Consider the following 19,535-nt stretch of genomic DNA (forward strand, 5'->3'; position numbering starts at 1 on the left):
TAAATATCTGATTCCTATGACATTCATACCTATGTAGTTTGTGGACTAAAGTAATATTTACTTAAAATTATCAGGATAGTCTTGTCTTAGTATTTTCTGGTTTTATTTTCAGTTCCAATTTATTTCTCGCATCTGTAAAAACTGAAAGCCCCATGAAGCAGATGTAATACAGGCAGGAAGATAGTCCCTATTTTTCTGGAGTTGCTTAAACTAGCCTTTTATAAAGCTGTTTTTCTTTCCCCTGTAACTAGCTACCTATAAAAGGTCTTGTAAATTTGAAGAGGAAATGCTGCTTTTCTTTTTGCTTACTTTCCAAAATTTTAAATTGCATAATGCCCTAAACTGGATAGCCCAGGCTAGCCTGATCTCGTCAGATCTCAGAAACTAAGCAGGGTCAGCCCTAGTCAGTATCCTGATGGGGGACCACCAAAGAATACCACCAAAGGGTTGCTATGCAGAGGCAGGAGTGGCAAACCATCTCTGAATATCTCTTTCTTCAACAATCAGGGGGCCACCATAAATCAGCTGCAACTTGACAGCAAAAACAAAAATGCAGCTGTATAACATATGATGGCTAATAGTTATAGTCAGGAGCCATATAACTGCTCATTAATAATAATAATAATAATAATAACAAACAAACAATTGCCTAGGATGCTGTACAGATTGTTAAGGCATTGTACAAAACAGTACAACCTATAGTACTTGGAACAGTAGTACTGGTTCATTTCTGTATGTAAAAACTTCTGAAAGTTGCAACAATAGTTTGAGATATAGCATGCAGAAATACCTTGCTAGGACCTCCTCTTGTTTTAGTACTCACAGGCCAGTTGGAAGAGATCCTGAAAGGCAACACTGAGTATTGCTTGAGCCCCATCAGTCCCTCCTACCAATTCTTCAAAACTATGACAATATATCTCAGTGCAGCACTTCAGTATCCTCCATTTTGCATGGGACAGCTAGTGGTAAGAAGCAACACCTTGCATACTTGGTAGGCACTGTGAAGGTATTGGTTCTGACCTGGAACATATTCATATAAAATGGCAGGACACTACATTTTCACAGGGACCAGAACTATGGTGGTTTTTGTATAGTGTGTCCTATGTTAAATCTGCAGGTGTCTGAGACCTTTTCAACTGCACAGAGTCCTTAGGGCATTTTTTCATTGTACTGCAGGAAGAGAGGGCCTGGGGTGATGCCTCAGGGTGTGATAACATAGCAGGGAGGTGATGCTAAAGAACATCAGTGACCAAAGAAATCCAAAAGAACCAATGTTGAGCCTCCCTCCCAGTTAGCCAGCACTCTCTTGAATGAACTGTGTCCTACAGAAAACAACATCCCCTTGACTGCCACTTGGCCTTCATTGCATGAGACAGTTATGAGTATTTCAAGTACAGTGTTTTCATAGATGCATATGTTCTGATTAGTGATTTTCTGGTATTGAGAATGAAAATGAATGCGTGTTTAGTCACATCAGTTTGACCTTTGAATTGGAAATATATGATTCCAAGAAATTCTACTGCATTCCCAATCAAGATTATTTTCCATCATTAGGAATGTAGAAAAGTGAAATCGATTTGGCTAAACTTTGGGGGCGGGGTTTTTTTGTTTTTGTTTTAATCCTGCCTTCAGAAAACACTGACTTTTCTCCATTCTCAGAAGCAAAAATTTGTATAATCTAACAAGGCTGACATTCCATATTGGGGGTTTATTGTAAGGTAGTAAAACCAGATTTTATATCTCGTTTATTCCTACAACTTCTGATGTGCTTCCAAAAATGGTATTAAGGCAGCAGCTGAGGAAATTTTATGAGATAATGAAGCAGAACAGTTACTGAAAGCCATCTGCTCAGTTGTTTACAAACTTGCTTCAATACTTCAGAGGCAGTGGTAGAGTACGTGTCTAAACTTCACAAGCTGCACTAGGTAGAACTAAATGAAATGCGCCTGGGTTGGGCTGAGCTCGATCCCTCTCTGTGCAGTCTAAGCGGTTGCCAGGCAGGCCTGTTGGAAGCCAGCAGAAAGCACCACACAGAGGTGATTATGTGCCACCATCTGTCACGCTTCAAGCCTACCATACAGCATGGCTAATCAGCCTTGGCAGGATGATGGATGAACAGCAGCAGCTGCCAAAAGCCACTGTTGGCAAACAGTCCTGAAGTTAAGAACTTTTTCCCCTCTCTGCCTTCCTCTCCAGGGTCCTGCTGCGTGTCCGCATGCTGTACTATCTGAAGCAAGAAGTTATAGGGGACCAAGCTGACAAGATCTTAGAGGGTGCTGATTCAAGGTTAGTGCAAATGTTAGCTTATTAGTTGATTTATGCTCAATGTAATCTGTAACTATATCAGAGACATTTAAAAATTTAACAGTTGCCTATCTAGGTTCAAGCCACTTTAATCATTACTATACACTTTGAGGATTTGGGGGAGGGTACATATATAAAAGTGGGCAATGGATTTTTCATTAGGTGTTGAAAAAGATCAATATTTTCTGTTTTCACAGAATAGATAGAAGTAAAATATTTGATATAAATATTAAAAGAAATGTCATTAATCATAAAATTGCTTCTAACATAATTTTAAGGCATATTAATTTCTTGTATCATTTTAAACAAAGTTGCCCTTTTAACTTTTATCATTAACATTTAACTGCATCTAAACCTTCAAAAGAGTTTCAAATACTTAATCTTTTTTAATAGTGACGTGGATATCTGGATTCCTGAACCATTTCATGCTGAAGTTCCTACAGACTGGTGGGATAAAGAAGCAGATAAATCCCTTTTAATTGGCGTATTTAAACATGGTAAGTGCTGTCTCACTTTCAACAGAACTTCTTAGTAAAGCTTTCTGTGTATACCAATATTCAGTCACAATATTAGCAAGTATAGTTCCAAAGAGCTGTTGGCTTCTGTCTCCTTTTTGCTTTCTGCTTTAAAAAAAAACCCTAATTTGAGTTGTAAATATCAGATGCTGTTTTTAAATGTTTGCAGAACATTTCAGAAGAAAACATTACTTTCTTGGCTGTAAATAACACAAAACCATATTTGTTTAAGGAATAGCCAACTAGTATTATAGATCTCCATAAACTCTGCTTCCAGCACTGTTTCACTTGCTAACTCTGCCAGCCAGTGTCAAAGTGGACGGTGGGCTTAACCTCTGCTATTAATCTGTACAAGTGCCTCCTGGGCTTTGTTCCAAGCAATATTTCACGAATGTCAGTGCTGAGAACTCCCGGCTCCCTTGAGTGGGATGCAGCCTTGTTAACTTTGAAAGGCTGGGGATGCAGAGCTGGCATGATATATACAGTGAGCAATTCCTGATTATAATCCCAATTCTCTGGAGGTTGCAGAGGTATTCTCAGCAGCCCAGCCTGACTAAAGGGGAGAATGATGGCTTATAAAACCTTTCATGATTACAGTTTGGCTTGAGGCTCTACAGCAGTTAAAGACAGTGTGTTGTAGTACAAATCCTAATTGAATTGTGCTGTTCTGCCTATGTACAGCAGTTCTGTTTTGTGGGCTCAGCTGAGGCAAGTCTAGTCTAAAAATCATTTTCCTGCCGTGCACTGTTGGGATCTGCCATTTCCCATCTATTCAACTTGGGCAATAAGAGAAAGCAAACAGCAGTTTGAAAACCATGGAGGGAACAGTGTCATCTTACTGACATGCATCATCCTAAACCAAATGAGGCAGGTTTGCTACCCTTAGGTATTTGCCCAAGTGTGCATTTCCAATGCACCTGAGCTGCTTTAAAGAAGGTGGGATAGGAGGGTGCTTGATTGTTTGCCCTCAATGTGCTTGGAGCATTACAGAGCACAAGAAGACATCCATGCCCCAAGAAGGTTACAATATAGAACTTGACCTAAAGGAGGCAACAAAGGGAAGGGATGGAAGGTAAAGCAAGGATCATCAGGGGGATACCTGTTCCTTCCATTTATGCTTAGTCTCAGCAGAAAAGGCTTAATTTTAGTAGGGACAGGGTTGCACTAAAGAGTGCTTAGTGAACATGCAGTTTGAAGAGGGACTTGAAAGAAATGAGAGAGGTGACAATATTACAGGTCAGGAAATAAACTCCCTCTCTCATACAAACATACTCATACCCCCTACTTTACTCTCTACCTACTTACTGAAAACTTCAGTAAATTTAATTTGTCACACATGAATGGCAAATTCAGTAATTATTGAAATTACTGAAAAGAATCCTATTTCTAGAAATATGCTTTATATATTTCATACCAGTATAAAAGTATCATTTATAACAGTCATTTTAGTTACATTTAGTTACATTTGTGAGAACTTAGTATTTTTCTCTCTCCATGCAGGCTATGAGAAGTACAATTCGATGAGAGCAGACTCTACTCTGTGTTTTCTGGAACACGTTGGTATGCCTGATGCCAAGGCCATAGCTGCTGAACAGAGAGGGACAGATATGTTAACAGATGGCGGTGATGGGTAAGAAGGACATTATAAAAATTAATAAACTTTACAGTGTTTTCATAAATACTAGCATTGCTTCACCAATTCATGATATTTGAGAATTCTAAATGGTAATTACTAATTCTTGTAAATCATGTTAAATGGTAATTTCTATATAGAAGTAATTAATAAAAAAAGTTTGGAAAGCATTTATATGGGTAAGTAATTAGTGATAGTTAATTCATTTGTTTCCTTTATGTCATGGGCAGCCCAATCCAGAGATAAGGGGCGGCTGGCCACAGCGTAGCTACCACGCCGCTAGTAGACCTTCTGAGGACTTTGGCACACTGGAGCGTGGGGAGGGGAGAGGCATAGCTTGCCATGAGGGAGATGGTCGCCATGGCAATGCTGCTGGTGGAGGCACGCAAGGGAGGAGGGAGGCAGCCGGAGGGGAGGGCCAGCCCACCCACTCCCCCCCCCCCCATTGACCAGTCCTGGCACATGCGCTGTGGCTCATGACAGTCAGGGATGGGGAGAGGCGGCCCCAGAGAGGCTGACAGCCATCCGCAACCCGCCCCCAAACAGAGAATGGAGCCAATGATGGGCAGACCATCACAGGCAAAGGAGAAACAGCCCACCAACATGGGGAGGGAACAGGAGTGAGGCTGGGCATGCGCGCATGAGAAGCTTGGCTTGGTGGCGAGGTGAGGGTGGGGGCGAGACAGGCCTGCACAGGACCATGGAGAAGCCGTCAATCCCCTCACACCCTCCCGCTGTCAGAGACTCTGCCAATGGCAGGCAGAAAAGCAGGAAGTACCAAGTGCAGGAGTTTGCTGTCATAGACAGCGGCTGGAATGTGTGTCTGGGAGTGAGCAGCCCAGCAGCAGACACCCCCCCCCACCCAGAAGATCCCCAGTGCTGCCCTGACGCCCCCTATCATGTGTACAGAACACCTCTCTGATGGCCACAGAACTCAGAGTGCAAGTGCATCAGCCGCAGTCCACTTCATCAACCCTCTCTTAGTGCCCTGCACACAATAGCCCTGTGGGGTCAGGTAGGCTGTCAGCCAGGGCAGGCTGAGGGGCGGCACTCACCTCCCATGTCCAGCCACGTGGGGGGCAGTGTGGTGGCTCATAGACCATTCCCCCCCCCTGCCAAAATCAAGTCTGCCCACCCTTCCAGGCATTCCCTTGGAGAGGCAAGCAGAAACAGCTGACGGAGTGGGGGGGCAGTGCAGCGGCACACGTGGAAGCCTCTGTGCTGGAGTCCCACCTGCAAAACGGAGATAGAGATCAAGAACACCTGCAGGGGCGGCAGCTGGAAGAGCGGACTGCATTTCAGCCAGGCGCTCTCTTAAAGGGACAGTTTCTGACCCACCTCCCCACAATGGGGCAGCTGCCACACACACACACACCCCGTGCCCTGCCAGGGGCTGGGAATGCGGCAGAGGGCAGACCAAGGAAAGGGAGCAGGCTGCAGCACAGGAGAGCAGGGTCAGCAAATGCCCCCTGCCAGAGCCCACTGCCTGGTTCAAGTGCCAGAGACGCTCACACACCAAGTGGTCGAGAGTGAGGGGAGGGGGAGGCCGGTGGGGGGGGGAGGGACAGTGGAACTTACCTAGCTATGGGCGACAGTCCTCACATGCAGAGCCTCCAGGAGCCCGGAACCCGTGGAGACCTAGAAACAAGAGCAGTTAGCCCCAGGGGAGAGAATTCTCTCTCCCCCTCACAAGTCAAAGATACTGGCAAAGCAACCACGAGGTGCAAAACCCATCACCAATGTGCCTGCCTGTCCCTCACTCTAAGTCTGTATGGCCGGGAGCTCGCCGGCAGAGTTTCCCACCACGCACTCTTTTCCCTAACAACTGAGTTGTGTGAGGCCAGAGCGGAAGAATTTCTAGGAGGGGGGAGACCACGATTGGGTGCTGGGGAGGGGACTCATCAGCTCAAGGCGCGAAGGGAGTGGCAAGGCAATCATGCCGCTCCCTAAGGGGCTTGCGAGCTTCCACAGCGGCGGAGGCAACCTTTGTTTTTGGTTTCAACAAGTGCCTATGGGACACGCCACCGTTTTTGCAGGTGTGAAGTTGCTCCTCTCGGGCGGGGCGTGTCATGGGCCAAACTGCTCAGAAAGCCGCCTAAGCCTGGCCACGCCCCCAACTCCACCCCCTCCTCTGCCTGAACGCCGTGCTCCACCTCACTTCCGCCCACGCTCGGGCACAGCCCTCAGGTGCTGCTGTCTTTGGACGGAGCAGCACTCGAGCATCCCTCCACCCACGGAACTCTCCTCTGCTGGGGCAGCGCCAGTCGTACATCGGTGCAAACCCTTCCTGCGCCCATGTACCGGCTCGTCTGCTCCCAAAAGACTTTCCACACACACACCCGGATTGCGCTCTTAGTATTTCCCTTAATAACACTGAAAATAAGAAACAGGTAGAACATGTGCTTTCATTCTTATCATTGGGCTTATGCTTTTTATTTCATGTAGAGGTGATTTTGATAGAGAGGACGAGGATCCAGAATATAAACCAACAAGGACGCCATTCAAGGATGAAATTGATGTAAGAATATCAACATGCTGTTCTACTAATATAATGTTCTTATATATTTGGATAACTTTTGTATTGTATATTATTGTACATAAGAATAGCAAGGTTTATTGTGTAATGAATTATTGCTGTTGGGTTTTAAGAAGCTCATTTCTTAAGTTCCCTTAAAAAGAAATTGTTGAAAATGCAAATAGTAAATAATTCTCTTTTTTCCCAAAGGAATTTGCAAACTCACCTTCTGACAAAGAAGAACCCATAGAGCTCAATACAAGTAAGATTTTGTGAAAGCTCGTAAATTGTTAGAGGGAGACAAGAGGTGTGAGTTATGAGGATCAATATGTTTAATTCTCAATATGGCTGCATTTGATACTTGAGAACCATTGGGGTGTAGTGGTTAAGAGTGCTGGACTAGTTTGTGGGAGACCCAGATATGAATCCCCATTTGTGCCACAGAAGCTCAGTGGGTGACCTTGGACCAGCCATACTCTCTCAGTCTGATCTACATCACAGGACTGTTGTGAGAATAAAAGAGAGGAGAATGATGTATACTACTTTGGCTCCCCACTGAGGAGAAATGCAGGGTACAAATGAAATAAATACTTAAATCTTGACATTGGGGCCATGAACAGACAGGACAGATGTTTCTTCAAACCTGAGGAAAGCCCTGAGATTGCAGAAAAAGCTGGAATCTTTATTTTTTTAACTATTGGGGGTTAACCTTCCCCAGTACAATAAAACAGCACCTATAGCTTTAAGCAACAAATGTCTCAGCCTAGGCAACCACAACAGTATTGCCAGCATTCAGGCGTTGGTTTTTGTCAGAAAAAGATGGGTGGCAGGGCCATTTCCAGAGCTATTGTGGCCTTTAAAGGAGTACTCATCAGGGCCAGGCATGGTAGCAACCTCTGGCAACTTGATTCTACATGACTTGCAGGATTCATCCAAGCCCAACTCCTTTCCAAGGAGTAACAATATTCCAGTACTTAGTTTGTGGAACTAAAAGAAACCCTTCCAAAGACCTCTGTTCTAGATTTCAAGATGTTTCATCCGTCTTTCTTCAGTTTGGAGGCTTATTTATCACTGGAACCCAATCTGTACAATACATTGAAGAACCTGAAAATCTAACAGACATGTCCTGAACCTTGTTGGTCTCCTGTGAATGTATTGTAAAGATTGGGTTCCAGTGATAAATAAGCCTCCAAACTGAAGAAAGATGGATGAAATGTCTTGATATCTAGAACAGACGTCTTTGGAAGGGCTTCTTTTAGTTCCACAAACTGGAATATTATTACTCCTTGGAAAGACTGTTTTTGAACTGTCTTCTGTGAATGTCTTTTTGCTACATGCTCTTGTCTATTTGAAGTTCTATGTGCAAGCTTTGTCAAAACACCACTGACCTCTACATTACACTGTTTTGTTGTTTAAAATTTATGGTGTCTCTTAGCAGTTTTTTAATTTACATAGCTGTATGCTAAGATCCTATAGTTTTGCTACTACATGTAGCTTGGTGTAGTGGTTAGAATTTCAGACTAGAATCTGGGAGATACAGGTTCAACTTCCCACTCTGCTGTGGAAGCTTACTGGGTGACCTTGATCTAGTCGCACACATTCAGCCTAATTTACTTCACACAGTTGTTGTGAAGATAAAATGGAGAAGAGGACAGTGATGTTAGCTGCATTAGGTCCTCATTTTGGAAGAAGCTGGGGTATAAATGAAGTAAATAAATAATAAATGCAGCTGAATGGGTAGCGACAGAATAAAGATAGTTTGCTTTGTGTATTGGAAAGAGAGAATAAAGCATGATAGGAGAGGGGATATGGAGGCTTCCAGAAAAGGGAAAAAAGGATTAGTATAGGGAAGAAGACACAGGGGAAAGTGAGGTTTTCCACTATACAACTGGGACTAGCATCTCTCACTGCACAACTTGGCCAAAGTGTTCCCAGGGAGAGGTGCCAGGGGAAAGAAAGCTGAAGACAAGAGGGCAGATAAAGGTAGTTGAGCTGGTGGGTGGGAAGGAGAGAAGGAAGCAGAAAAAGAGGTAAGGTTGTGGGGGCTTTCACAGAAGGGAAAGAGAAAATAGTGGGTGAGAGAAAAATGGAATGCCACCCACATGTCCCTGCAGATCGACCCTTGGCACTTACCGTGAGGGGTCCTTCTCCTAAGAGGATAGGAGGACATCTTGGGTGTTTCCCACCGTCCGATCAGGGAGGCAGGAATCTAAAAACTTCCTCTTCCTGTGGCTGTGGGAACCACCCTCTTGCTCAGTTCGGGTGACTCCGAGCAGCAGTATGAATAACTTAACCTATATATGAACAGCAAAAAACTGCAACTTTAAGACAAAATATATTGCCGTGCAAAACAAACTGGTATAAAGAGAAAAAAGGCAGGTCATAGTACTTGACCTAAAAAACCTTGGAAACTTCCAGCTATAGAAGAAAGAGAAGGAAAGATAATATTCCACAGATAGGGCGATAGATGGGAGGGCAAGATGTCCTATCCTCTTAGGAGAAGGACCCCTCACGGTAAGTGCCAAGGGTCGTTCTCCCAAAGAGGCGGAGGACATCTTGGGTGCTCCCAGAGCAGTGTGTTAGTCAGGGAGGGATCGCTCTAATCGGGCAGCACGTGCTGCAATATCCGTCTGCCAAAGGCTGCGTCCGCAGAGGCATAAGCTTTGAGCTTGTAGTGTCTAACGAACGTGGAAACAGATGACCACGTGGCTGCTTTACAAACTTCTTCAACCGAAGCGTTCTTCTCAAAGGCGGCGTTGGTTGCTGCGCTTCTTGTTGAATGAGCGGTAATCCCAGTGGGCACCTTGAGATGCATCGCTTTGTAAGCCTCTGCTATGCACTGTTTGATGGCATAACTTATTGTCGCCTTGGACATTTTCTGGCCCAGTCTGGGCGATGTTATATTGATGAACATAGACTCTGACTGACGAATCTGCTCAGTTCTGACCAGATAAATCTTGATTGCTCTACGCACATCAAGTGTATGCCATACCTTCTCCTTGTGATGCTTGGGATTTGGGCAAAACGATGGTAAGTTGATTTCCTGGTTTTTATGGAATTTAGAGGAAACCTTCGGCTGGAAGGTAGGGTCTGTGTAGAGATCCACCTTATCCTTGTGAAATACACATAGCTCCCGCTTGACAGATAGAGCCCCGAGCTCGGAAACCCTTCTGGCCGATGTTATTGTCACCAGAAAGATAACCTTCATACGCAGCATCTTCAAAGGAACCGACATTAGAGGCTCGAATGGGGGGTTGGTTAAGGCTGAAAGCACTGGATTTAGTTGCCATGTAGGAAAACGATGAGATTGAGGAGGAGAGGTTAGCGAGGCTCCTCTCAGAAACGGCGAATATGAGGGTGAGATGACAACTTGGACCCCTCCACCTGCTGAAGCACTGATGAAAGGGCTGCCAACTGACGTCGAAGTGTGGCCAGTTTAAGGCCTGAATGTAAACCATCCTGGAGAAATTGCAGGATCTTCGGAATAGTAGGCTGTAAAGGGTCCACCCCCTTTCTCCGACACCATCTGTGGAAGGCTTTCCATGAGGCGTTATATATCCGTGTGGTGGAGTCTTTTCTGGATGCTAAAATAGTGCTTGCTACCTCCGTTGAATATCCCAGATCTAGCAACGATCTCCTCTCAACCTCCACGCGGTCAATCGCAGCCAGTCGGGATGCGGGTGCCACACCGGTCCCTGTAATAGCGCGTCTGGCCACATTGGTAGGTGGAGTGGTTCCGTTGTCGACATCTGGTGGATTGAGGAGAACCACGGACGTCGCGGCCACAAGGGAGCAACCAACAAAATCTCGGCTCTCAGAAGCTTGACTCTTCTGAGCAGTTTTGGAATGACAGGTATCGGAGGAAAGGCGTAAAGAAGACCTTGAGGCCACGGGGATGTTAGAGCGTCTGTGGACTCTGCCTGTCTGTGGAAGAATCTTGTGAAGAACCTTGGAAGTTGGTGATTTTGACCTGATGCAAAGAGGTCCAGGATCGGTAGACCGAAATGATCCACTATTCTCTGAAACAACAATTTGTTGAGCGACCACTCCCCGGATTGAATGCTCTCTCTGCTGAGCCAGTCTGCCTTGATGTTGCAGATTGCCTGAATGTGTTCTGCCCTGACTGACTTCACATGCTCCTCCGCCCAGCTGAACATCTTCACGGCCTCCTTGAACAGAGCTGAGGACCTGGATCCCCCTTGATTGTTCAAATAGGCTTTGGCCGCTATGTTGTCCGTCCGGACTAAGACATGTTGACCGATGATCTGGTCCTGGAAGTGAAGTAGTGCTAATCGGATGGCTCGGAGCTCCAATAGGTTGATCGGGAGCTTTGCTTCCTTGGTGGACCACTGGCCCTGCGTGGGCTTCTCGTCAAGGGTCGCCCCCCAACCTGAAAGGCTGGCATCTGAGAAGATCTGCATCTCCTTGTCCACACAGAAGATCTTCCCCTGGCGTAGGTTGGTATCTATTGTCCACCATCTTAGGCTCTCCTTCACTTCTAGAGGTACTGTCAGGGACAAGGTACGCTTCTCCATAATCTGGAGCTGGTAAGGGCGTAAAAACATCTGCAATGACCTGGTATGAAATCGCCCCCACTGGACTGCCTCGAGATTCGAGACCAACAGACCCATGAGTCTTGACAAGGACTGGAGGGACGATGATCTTTCCTTGATCACCTGATGTACCATTGTCTTGGTTCTCAGCACCTTGTCCTCTGGTAGGAAGAGGGCGTTCCAGTTCATGTCGTTGACCATGCCCAGATGTTCCAGCCTCTGAGTTGGGTGCAAGTGGCTCTTGGAGAGGTTGACTAAAAAACCGTGTTGTTGCAGACAATTGATGGTGTGTTGGACATCTTGTAGGGCGCTCCTCTTCGATGATGAGCTTATCAACAGGTCATCGAGATACGGGTGTACATGTATCCCCTGTTGTCTGAGGAGAGCTATTATGTTCACCAGTACTTTGGTGAACACCCTGGGTGCTGTTGCCAGGCCGAAGGGTAGAGCCCTGAATTGGAAGTGCAACCCGTTCACGCAGAAGCGAAGAAACTTGCGATGTGCCAGTAGAATCGGTATGTGCAGGAATGCTTCTGTCAAGTCTAAGGATGTCATGTAGTCCTGATGATGGAGAGCTTCCGTTATGGATTTGATGGACTCCATACGAAAGTGACGGAGTTTGATGGCCCTGTTCAGAAATTTCAAATCCAGGATTGCTCTCCAGTCCCCGTTTTTCTTGGGAACCATAAAAAATATCGAATAGACACCTTGACATCTCTGATTCTGTGGTACTGGTTCTATTGCCGCGCACTCCAGTAGGTGACGAATTGCCTTGAAAGTGATGTCTCTCCTGGTTGGGTCTGAACGAAGAGGGGATACAAGAAAACGATTTGGTGGGGTTCTCCGGAACTCTATGGCATATCCCTGGCTGACAATTTCTAAAGTCCAAGAGTCGTCTTGTGAGGTCGCCCAGGCCTGATGGAAATGAAGAAGGCGACCCCCAACGGGAATGGAAGTCCAGTCAGGCTTTATTGGGCTTAGGGTCCCTGTCCGGCTTATCTGATCTGTCAGACTGGTGCCTCTGGAATCTCTGGTTACCGAAGTTCTTGCGAAACCCCTGTCTGGGCTGCCCCCAGGGTGATTTCCGAAAGTCCTGTTTTGGCTTGGAGTTGTTGTTGGTTGAAGCTCGAAAGGAGCTGGATCCGAAGCCCTTCCTATCTGGACGCCTGAGGTACTTAGGCATAGCCTTCTTTTTATCACGTGTCTCCACGAGGATCTTGTCCAGAGCATCTCCAAACAGCTTCTCACCCTGGAAGGGATAGGAAGACACTATTGACTTGGAATGAATGTCCGCTGGCCAGGCCCAAAGCCACAACCCCCTTCTCGCTACTGCTGATGACGCCATTGCTCTGGCGGCGAAGGTAAGAGTATCCAAAGAAGCATCCGCAGAAAACTTGGCCGCTCTCAGAAGCCTGTTGGTGCCCTCGAGAATCCTCCTGTCTGCGTTGGGAAGTAGTTGGGTTAGACGACGAACCCAAACGATTGCTGCACGAGACACGATAGAGTTTGTAGCCGCTGCCTTAATTGCCAAGGCCGTGGCCTCGTGGTTCCTTTTCAGAGCTAGGTCGATCTTTCTGTCCCAGCTCTCTCGAACCAATCCACGCCCGTCTTCAGACAGGAGTCCATGTGACTGTAGGGCCGACACTGGCGCATCAACCAGCGGTACCTGCAGCATGTCATTGGCAAAAGAAGGCAATGCATATAATTTTTTAAGGAAGCCTGGCACCTGGCGATTAGAATTGGGCTTTGCCCACTCCGCCTTCAACTGGCGTTCGAAAAACTCAGGGAAAGGAAAAACCTTGTCCATGGATCGGTACCGAGGGAAGAACTCTGTGTTCCCCTTAGGCTTGTTCTTAGGATTTGCTAGGGGGCAACTAGCCTCCTGTTCTTCAGGTGATTCGTAGCGGTCTAAAGCTGCCAGTACTTTAGCTAGGAGTGGTTGGTACTCCTCTGCTTTAAAAAATCTTAAGGAAGGCTCTGGGTCTACACTGCATTCTATCTCTTCATCTGAAATAAACTCACCCTCCTCCCGGTCCTCGCTCTCAGAATCCTCTGAGTGATCCACTTCAGGTGATCCCACTCGCCCTGCACATTCACTTGCTAGGGTCTTTTTCTGTGCCTTGGTGAGCCAGGCACGACTCTTGGACCTCTTTGGGGAGGGGGACCTGGAAGATGAGACAGAGCTTGCAACATAGGGTCTTTTATGAGTTGCAGCTCTGACTGCAATGTCTACCGTCTGTTTAATGCATTCTAAAAAATCAAAGACAAAAGAAGAAGAAGTTCCCATTGTGGGTACGTTAGCCTGCCCCTACAGGGCACGTTGCCGGTAGCCGCCGCAAGCCCTCGGGACATGCCGGCTCCGGAGGATCCCCGCTCTTTGGCCCCGTGCCAGGCATCTAAGTCGGGGTCGTCCATAAAGTCGTCCCTGGGATGGCACTGCATCCCGCCTTTTCTTCGCGCCGCGGCTGTCCCTTAAAGGGGCCTGAGCCTTTTCAGCACTCCTTTCCCTCAGAGTTGAGGTAAAGAGAAAAACAGTCGTGAGAGGTGAAAGGAAGGTAGAAAAGTCAAGAAGGAAGGAAGGGATTAATTATAAGAAGAGGAAGGTAAGGATCTTTTTTTTTTTTTTTGGTAAGGTAAGAGTAGAAGTAAGGAAAAAGGGATAGGAGCCTATCCTGGAAACTTGCTCTCCCTGTCAAGGCAGGAAATGAACTGAGCAAGAGGGTGGTTCCCACAGCCACAGGAAGAGGAAGTTTTTAGATTCCTGCCTCCCTGATTGGACGGTGGGAAACACCCAAGATGTCCTCCTATCCTCTTAGGGAGAACCCCTGCCTGTATTGTTTGATGTTCATAGGAGGGCATGACTTCCTAGAGAGCACCCAGAATCATTTAGGTAAGATTCATTGTAGCAGCTCTTTGTTTACAAAGGGTTATTACTGTAACTGCAATTTTTAGAAGCGTATAGCTCTGTTTAGGATTGTACGTAGAATCGTAGACCTGAAAGGGACCTCCAGGGTCATCTAGTCCCACTCCCTGCACAATGCATGAAAATCACAAATACCTCCCCCTAAATTATATTGCATTATATTACTTAGAACCAGTCCATATATTTGGGATTACTGTTTTGTCTAGTTTTTAATATAACTCAGTGCTGCTATTAGAATTTCACTGAGAATATTACTCATGGCAAGTTCTTGATCTGTATATAATTTCGAATTCCTCTACTTTGAGGAGATTCTGTTCTGAGTAATACAAAGAGTTAATGATGGTTATGGGTCATTGTTCTTTCATACACGACAAAATTAGTGTTTTATCTTTAGTCTATATGCCTAATCTCAATTTTGTTAATCTGTAGGCAAACACAGTGAAAGCAATGCTGATTTTGGCCAACTCTACTGGCCTAACACTTCAACCCTGACTACCCGCTTGCGCCGCCTCATTACTGCCTATCAGCGTAGCTATAAAAGGCAACAAATGAGGCAGGAGGCACTAATGAAGACTGACCGGCGTCGGCGGCGACCTCGTGAAGAAGTGAGAGCATTAGAAGCTGAAAGAGAAGCTATAATAACAGAAAAACGTCAAAAGTGAGCATCTTCATTTGTATGAACATCTTGCTTTTATTTACATTGTATCTGTTGCCACATGGATATGGCAGGAAAAATTCTAAACAAAAGTTTTCAAAAAACCTGGACAATAGAAGGGAGTAGAGTCAAAATAGTATCTGTTGCCACACTACAATATGTAAACTCATAGAAATGTTCTGACATGTAAACTCTTAGAATTGTTCTTAATTCTTCCTGTTTCCAGATGGACGAGACGAGAAGAAGCAGATTTTTATCGTGTTGTTTCTACTTTTGGGGTTATTTTTGATCCTTTAAAGCAGCAATTTGATTGGAACCAGTTTAGAGCCTTTGCCAGGCTTGATAAGAAGTCTGATGAAAGTTTGGAGAAGTACTTCAGCTGTTTTGTAGCTATGTGCAGGAGAGTATGTCGAATGCCCGCTAAACCAGATGAAGGTAAATTCCCTGATAGTCATAATTCTAGGAAACAATGTTAAAGTAAGACATTAACACCTGAGAAATACAAGCAGACATGCAAGTAAAGTTACAGATACATATCTGTGTGTCATAACTTTCTCCCTTGTCCATTTCTGCTTCTTTATTTCATGACCTCTCCCTTCGCATACCTACACTTCCATTCACACAACCCATATGCAATGCATACTACTTATACTCACATACCTATATATAACTGTGTATATAACTAATCTTGTCACTGAATTTTGTACTTTCTTGGTTTCACAAACTCATAATGATAGCCTCCAGTCCAAGGTGAACATTAAGAACAAAGAGTTGTTTTCCAGTTCAGATTTTAGAATTCTGAGCAAAGGAAAATTTCTTCTCTCCTTTTCACACTATGGCTTTTGTAGGCTACAGAGCACATGGCAGCAGAGAGAGAGGTCTCCCTTATTCTCTCTTTCCCTGGTGCCTGGAATGCTGCCATAGCAGCATCCCAGGGAGCTTTTCCAGGCCACCTGATATCCTCTAGGCATAGAGCAACCTGGAACTACATACAGCAGGGCTTCTAACAGTGGGGCAATCTGAGAAAATAAAGATGTGCCTTAAGCTTTTTTGCTACTAACAGTGATGAGTCCAGTGGCACCTTTAAGACCAACAAAATTTTATTTAAGGTGTAAGCTGTCATTTGCCAGCACTCTATATCTGAAGAAGTGTGTTTGCACATGAAAGCCATACCTTGAATAATTTTATTTTTGGTCATAAGTGTGCCACTGGACTCAAACTTTTTTCAGGAGAGATTGATCGCCCCATTCACAAATACAATAAACCAATAGTGTGTTAAAGCCAGCTATTTCTTTCTCTGCTGCATATCCTCTCACCACAAGAACACATTTCAGTTGACTCTAATCTTAGTGTCTGAACTGGCAAAATTACATTTCACCTGCAAATCTATATGTTCAGTTCTTTAATCGTCTTTCTGTAACTTCAGTAGACATCCTTAGAAAGTTGTCCAAAAGTGACTTTGACTTAAGTTTAGTATTTTAAAATGTTTCATAATACCCAAATCCATCTCTTTTCCTACAGAACCCCCTGACCTTTCAACTGTGATTGAGCCAATCACTGAAGAGCGTGCCTCTCGAACTTTGTATCGCATAGAGCTCCTGCGGAAGGTCCGAGAGCAGGTTCTTCATCACCCACAACTAGTGGAAAGGCTAAAACTGTGCCAGCCAAGCTTGGATCTGCCAGAATGGTGGGAATGTGGCAAACATGACAAAGATTTATTGATTGGTGCTGCTAAACATGGAGTCAGCAGGACTGATTATCACATCTTGAATGACCCTGAGCTCTCCTTTCTTGAGTCGCACAAAAACTTCGCTCAAAGCAGGGGTGGAGGTAGTCTGAATACTGTGTCCTTGTTAAATCCACTGAGTGTTTGCTGTAGTCATGTGTCCTCCATCATCCCATCAACAACAACGCAAGATGAAAAATCGGTGGAACAAGCCGATGTTAAACTGGAAGGACCTGAAAAAACAGCAGCCAAAGAGAAGTCTGATGGTAAAGAAGAGGAAGCACCAGATGCTGCAGTGAAGGATGACAAGGAGGACTGTGATGCTGAGGCTGAGCCTGGTCCTGTTAAATGTGAAATTAAAGACATAGAACTGAGTACAGAAGTAGATCCAAAGTCTATTTCTGAGAAAGGTTCAGAAGATGATGAAGAGGAGAAACTTGATGATGATGATAAATCAGAAGAATCATCCCAACCTGAAGGTAATTGTTGAGAATATAAATTGATTAATAGTAATACTGGTTTTGTTTGGCTAGCCATGTTCAGGACATTCTCCAGGGTCTGGATAAGTTCAAAAGATTTTGTAATTTGATGTTTGTCTTCTTCAAACCTTTGTCAGTCACAGATATGGATTGTGCAGCTTTAGGATTACAGGAGTTAAGTGATTATCAAACTTTCTCCCTTTCCATACTGTTTTGCCCAGAAAACTGCATACATTTTAGAGGATTCTGTAATGTGTTCTCTGGATAAAACTGGCACTACCTCTTTGGCCTTATAATTGTATTATGAAAACTGTGAATCCTGTGACTGCACAGTACAAGGGGAAATTGGTAAAAGTGGCCAAGAATTTCCCTAAAGTAGTTTGAAAGTCATGGCTCTGCGTGTTTCTACAATATCAAGTCAAGAACTTCTGTAGTGGCTTTTAAGTCTCTATTAAATGAAATTAAAAGATAACTTTTGATGTACTTGCAGGCAGCCATGGGGGGCGGGATAAAGAGGAGGAGCTCCCAACTGGTTGGTAGTACAGCAGCCCTTTAAAGGGCCACACTGGTAGACCAATCTTTGAAGGCCAGGTCTATTGCACATTGACAGTAATGATTCTTTAAAGTCAGTGCACTGTGAATCAGCTACTGACAGGCAACATTAGAAGAGGAGGAAGAAACATTACTCCCTAGCTGGGCCAGAACCCTTTAAAAGCTTCCTTTAAACTTTAAAATCCACTCTGATTGACTTGGCCTCCAAAGACTGGACTTCTGCAGTGGATTTTAAAGTTTGAAGGAAGTGCATGCTTTCTCTGGCCTTCTGTTTCCTCCCTGGTTGCTCCTGGGGCAGGGGATCCCTGTCTCATCAGTCCCTTTGAATGATCTTTAAAGATTAAAGGGCCATAGTTCAGTGGGTGGTAGACCTGGCCTCAGGATGCCAGTCCACCATCGATTGAAAGTTGCCCTTTAACTTTTAAATGCTACCTGCAGAACAACAGAAATGCCTCCCAACATGATTCTATGTAATTCATTCTCAATAAATATAGGAAATATCAAAATCAGGAAATACCAGAGTACCTTTCATGGTAGTGGATATTTCTGATGTGATACCAGAAATATCAGGCATTTTGTTGCGTTGGCAATATCCAGTTGCCCTTAATATGAGCTAGTCATAAGGTGTCTCAGGAACAGGCCTCAGATTCAGTGAGAGCTCACAGGAGTGCAGCTCCTGAACCTTTCTGAGAGTTCCACCTCATCCATCTGAGAGTTCCACCTCCTTGTCCATTGAATAGTAGGTGCAACTGCATAACAATCCCTGGATGAGCTCCACCACCTATTTTTCTACAAAATGACCCCTTCTCAGGAGCAGCACTTATCTGAACTTATCTGAAATTATGGACAGCTATAGGTTGACTGACAAATCGTTGTGCTCATTTAACATAGTGATAAAAATGGAGCACAAAAATCTTAGAAGATACAATGCTCTTTCCTAGCTTCTATAGTCATAAAGCATCTAGCAAGTTACTGTACTGTTCTCTTAAGTTTTAACCATGTTTCTGAAATGTATATAACACAATGGTATGGCATATTTAATTGAACTATATTATTTAGAAATATGCCTGCTGTTCAATCACTGCTTTTTGTATCTGCACTACTGGGGTGAAAAAGAGCATAGCATTCACAATAGTCATCACTTATGATATACAGAAAATGCTCCATAGACCAAAACTATTTATAATATTATAAATAATCCTAATCAATTTTTATTTGATAATTCCATTTTTCTATCATGAGTGATCTGCATTTCTAGCTAATTCCTGATGATTAATATTTCTCAGCAGGAACAATTTCTCAGGGTAAGAATTTTGATGAAGAAAGCAATGCATCCCTGAGCACTGCAAGGGATGAAACGCGTGATGGATTTTATATGGAAGATGGAGATCCATCAGTAGCTCAGCTGCTTCAGGAAAGAACATTTGCCTTTTCTTTTTGGCCTAAGGTTAGTTCAGTGTTGGGGTTACACTTGCTACTTAACTGTTGAAAAATTATCACTTCTGAGAACTGATGAGCTTTAAGGCCTTGTTTATTATATGATGCCGTGTTTCTTACTCTATAGGGCAAGTCCTTTTGGCATGAGGGGATGCATGTGACCCTCAGAATGTGAAGAATTGGTCTTCAACAGCTAAAGCACTTGCAGTTTTGCTCTGCTAGACATCTTAATAGGGAGCGTGC

General features: G+C 44.6%; 1 protein-coding gene across 9 annotated transcripts in view; it reads left to right on the top strand.

Annotated features, from left to right (window-relative positions):
- LOC132575191 (chromodomain-helicase-DNA-binding protein 7-like) overlaps positions 1–19,535 on the top strand; it is a 313,791-nt gene that overhangs the window by 280,613 nt on the left and 13,643 nt on the right. For 8 of the 9 annotated variants that reach the window (XM_060243733.1, XM_060243741.1, XM_060243740.1 and 5 more), the window contains 9 exons: positions 2,197–2,286; positions 2,698–2,801; positions 4,320–4,449; positions 6,898–6,970; positions 7,178–7,229; positions 14,873–15,101; positions 15,325–15,533; positions 16,620–17,303; positions 19,142–19,302. In XM_060243733.1, the coding sequence (XP_060099716.1) occupies positions 2,197–2,286; positions 2,698–2,801; positions 4,320–4,449; positions 6,898–6,970; positions 7,178–7,229; positions 14,873–15,101; positions 15,325–15,533; positions 16,620–17,303; positions 19,142–19,302 (1,732 nt within the window). The remainder of the gene's footprint in view (positions 1–2,196; positions 2,287–2,697; positions 2,802–4,319; positions 4,450–6,897; positions 6,971–7,177; positions 7,230–14,872; positions 15,102–15,324; positions 15,534–16,619; positions 17,304–19,141; positions 19,303–19,535) is intronic. The other variant, XM_060243739.1, reaches the window with a different exon arrangement.

The sequence above is a fragment of the Heteronotia binoei genome, chromosome 7 (genome assembly GCF_032191835.1).
Source record: "Heteronotia binoei isolate CCM8104 ecotype False Entrance Well chromosome 7, APGP_CSIRO_Hbin_v1, whole genome shotgun sequence".
Classification (NCBI taxonomy): domain Eukaryota; kingdom Metazoa; phylum Chordata; class Lepidosauria; order Squamata; family Gekkonidae; genus Heteronotia; species Heteronotia binoei.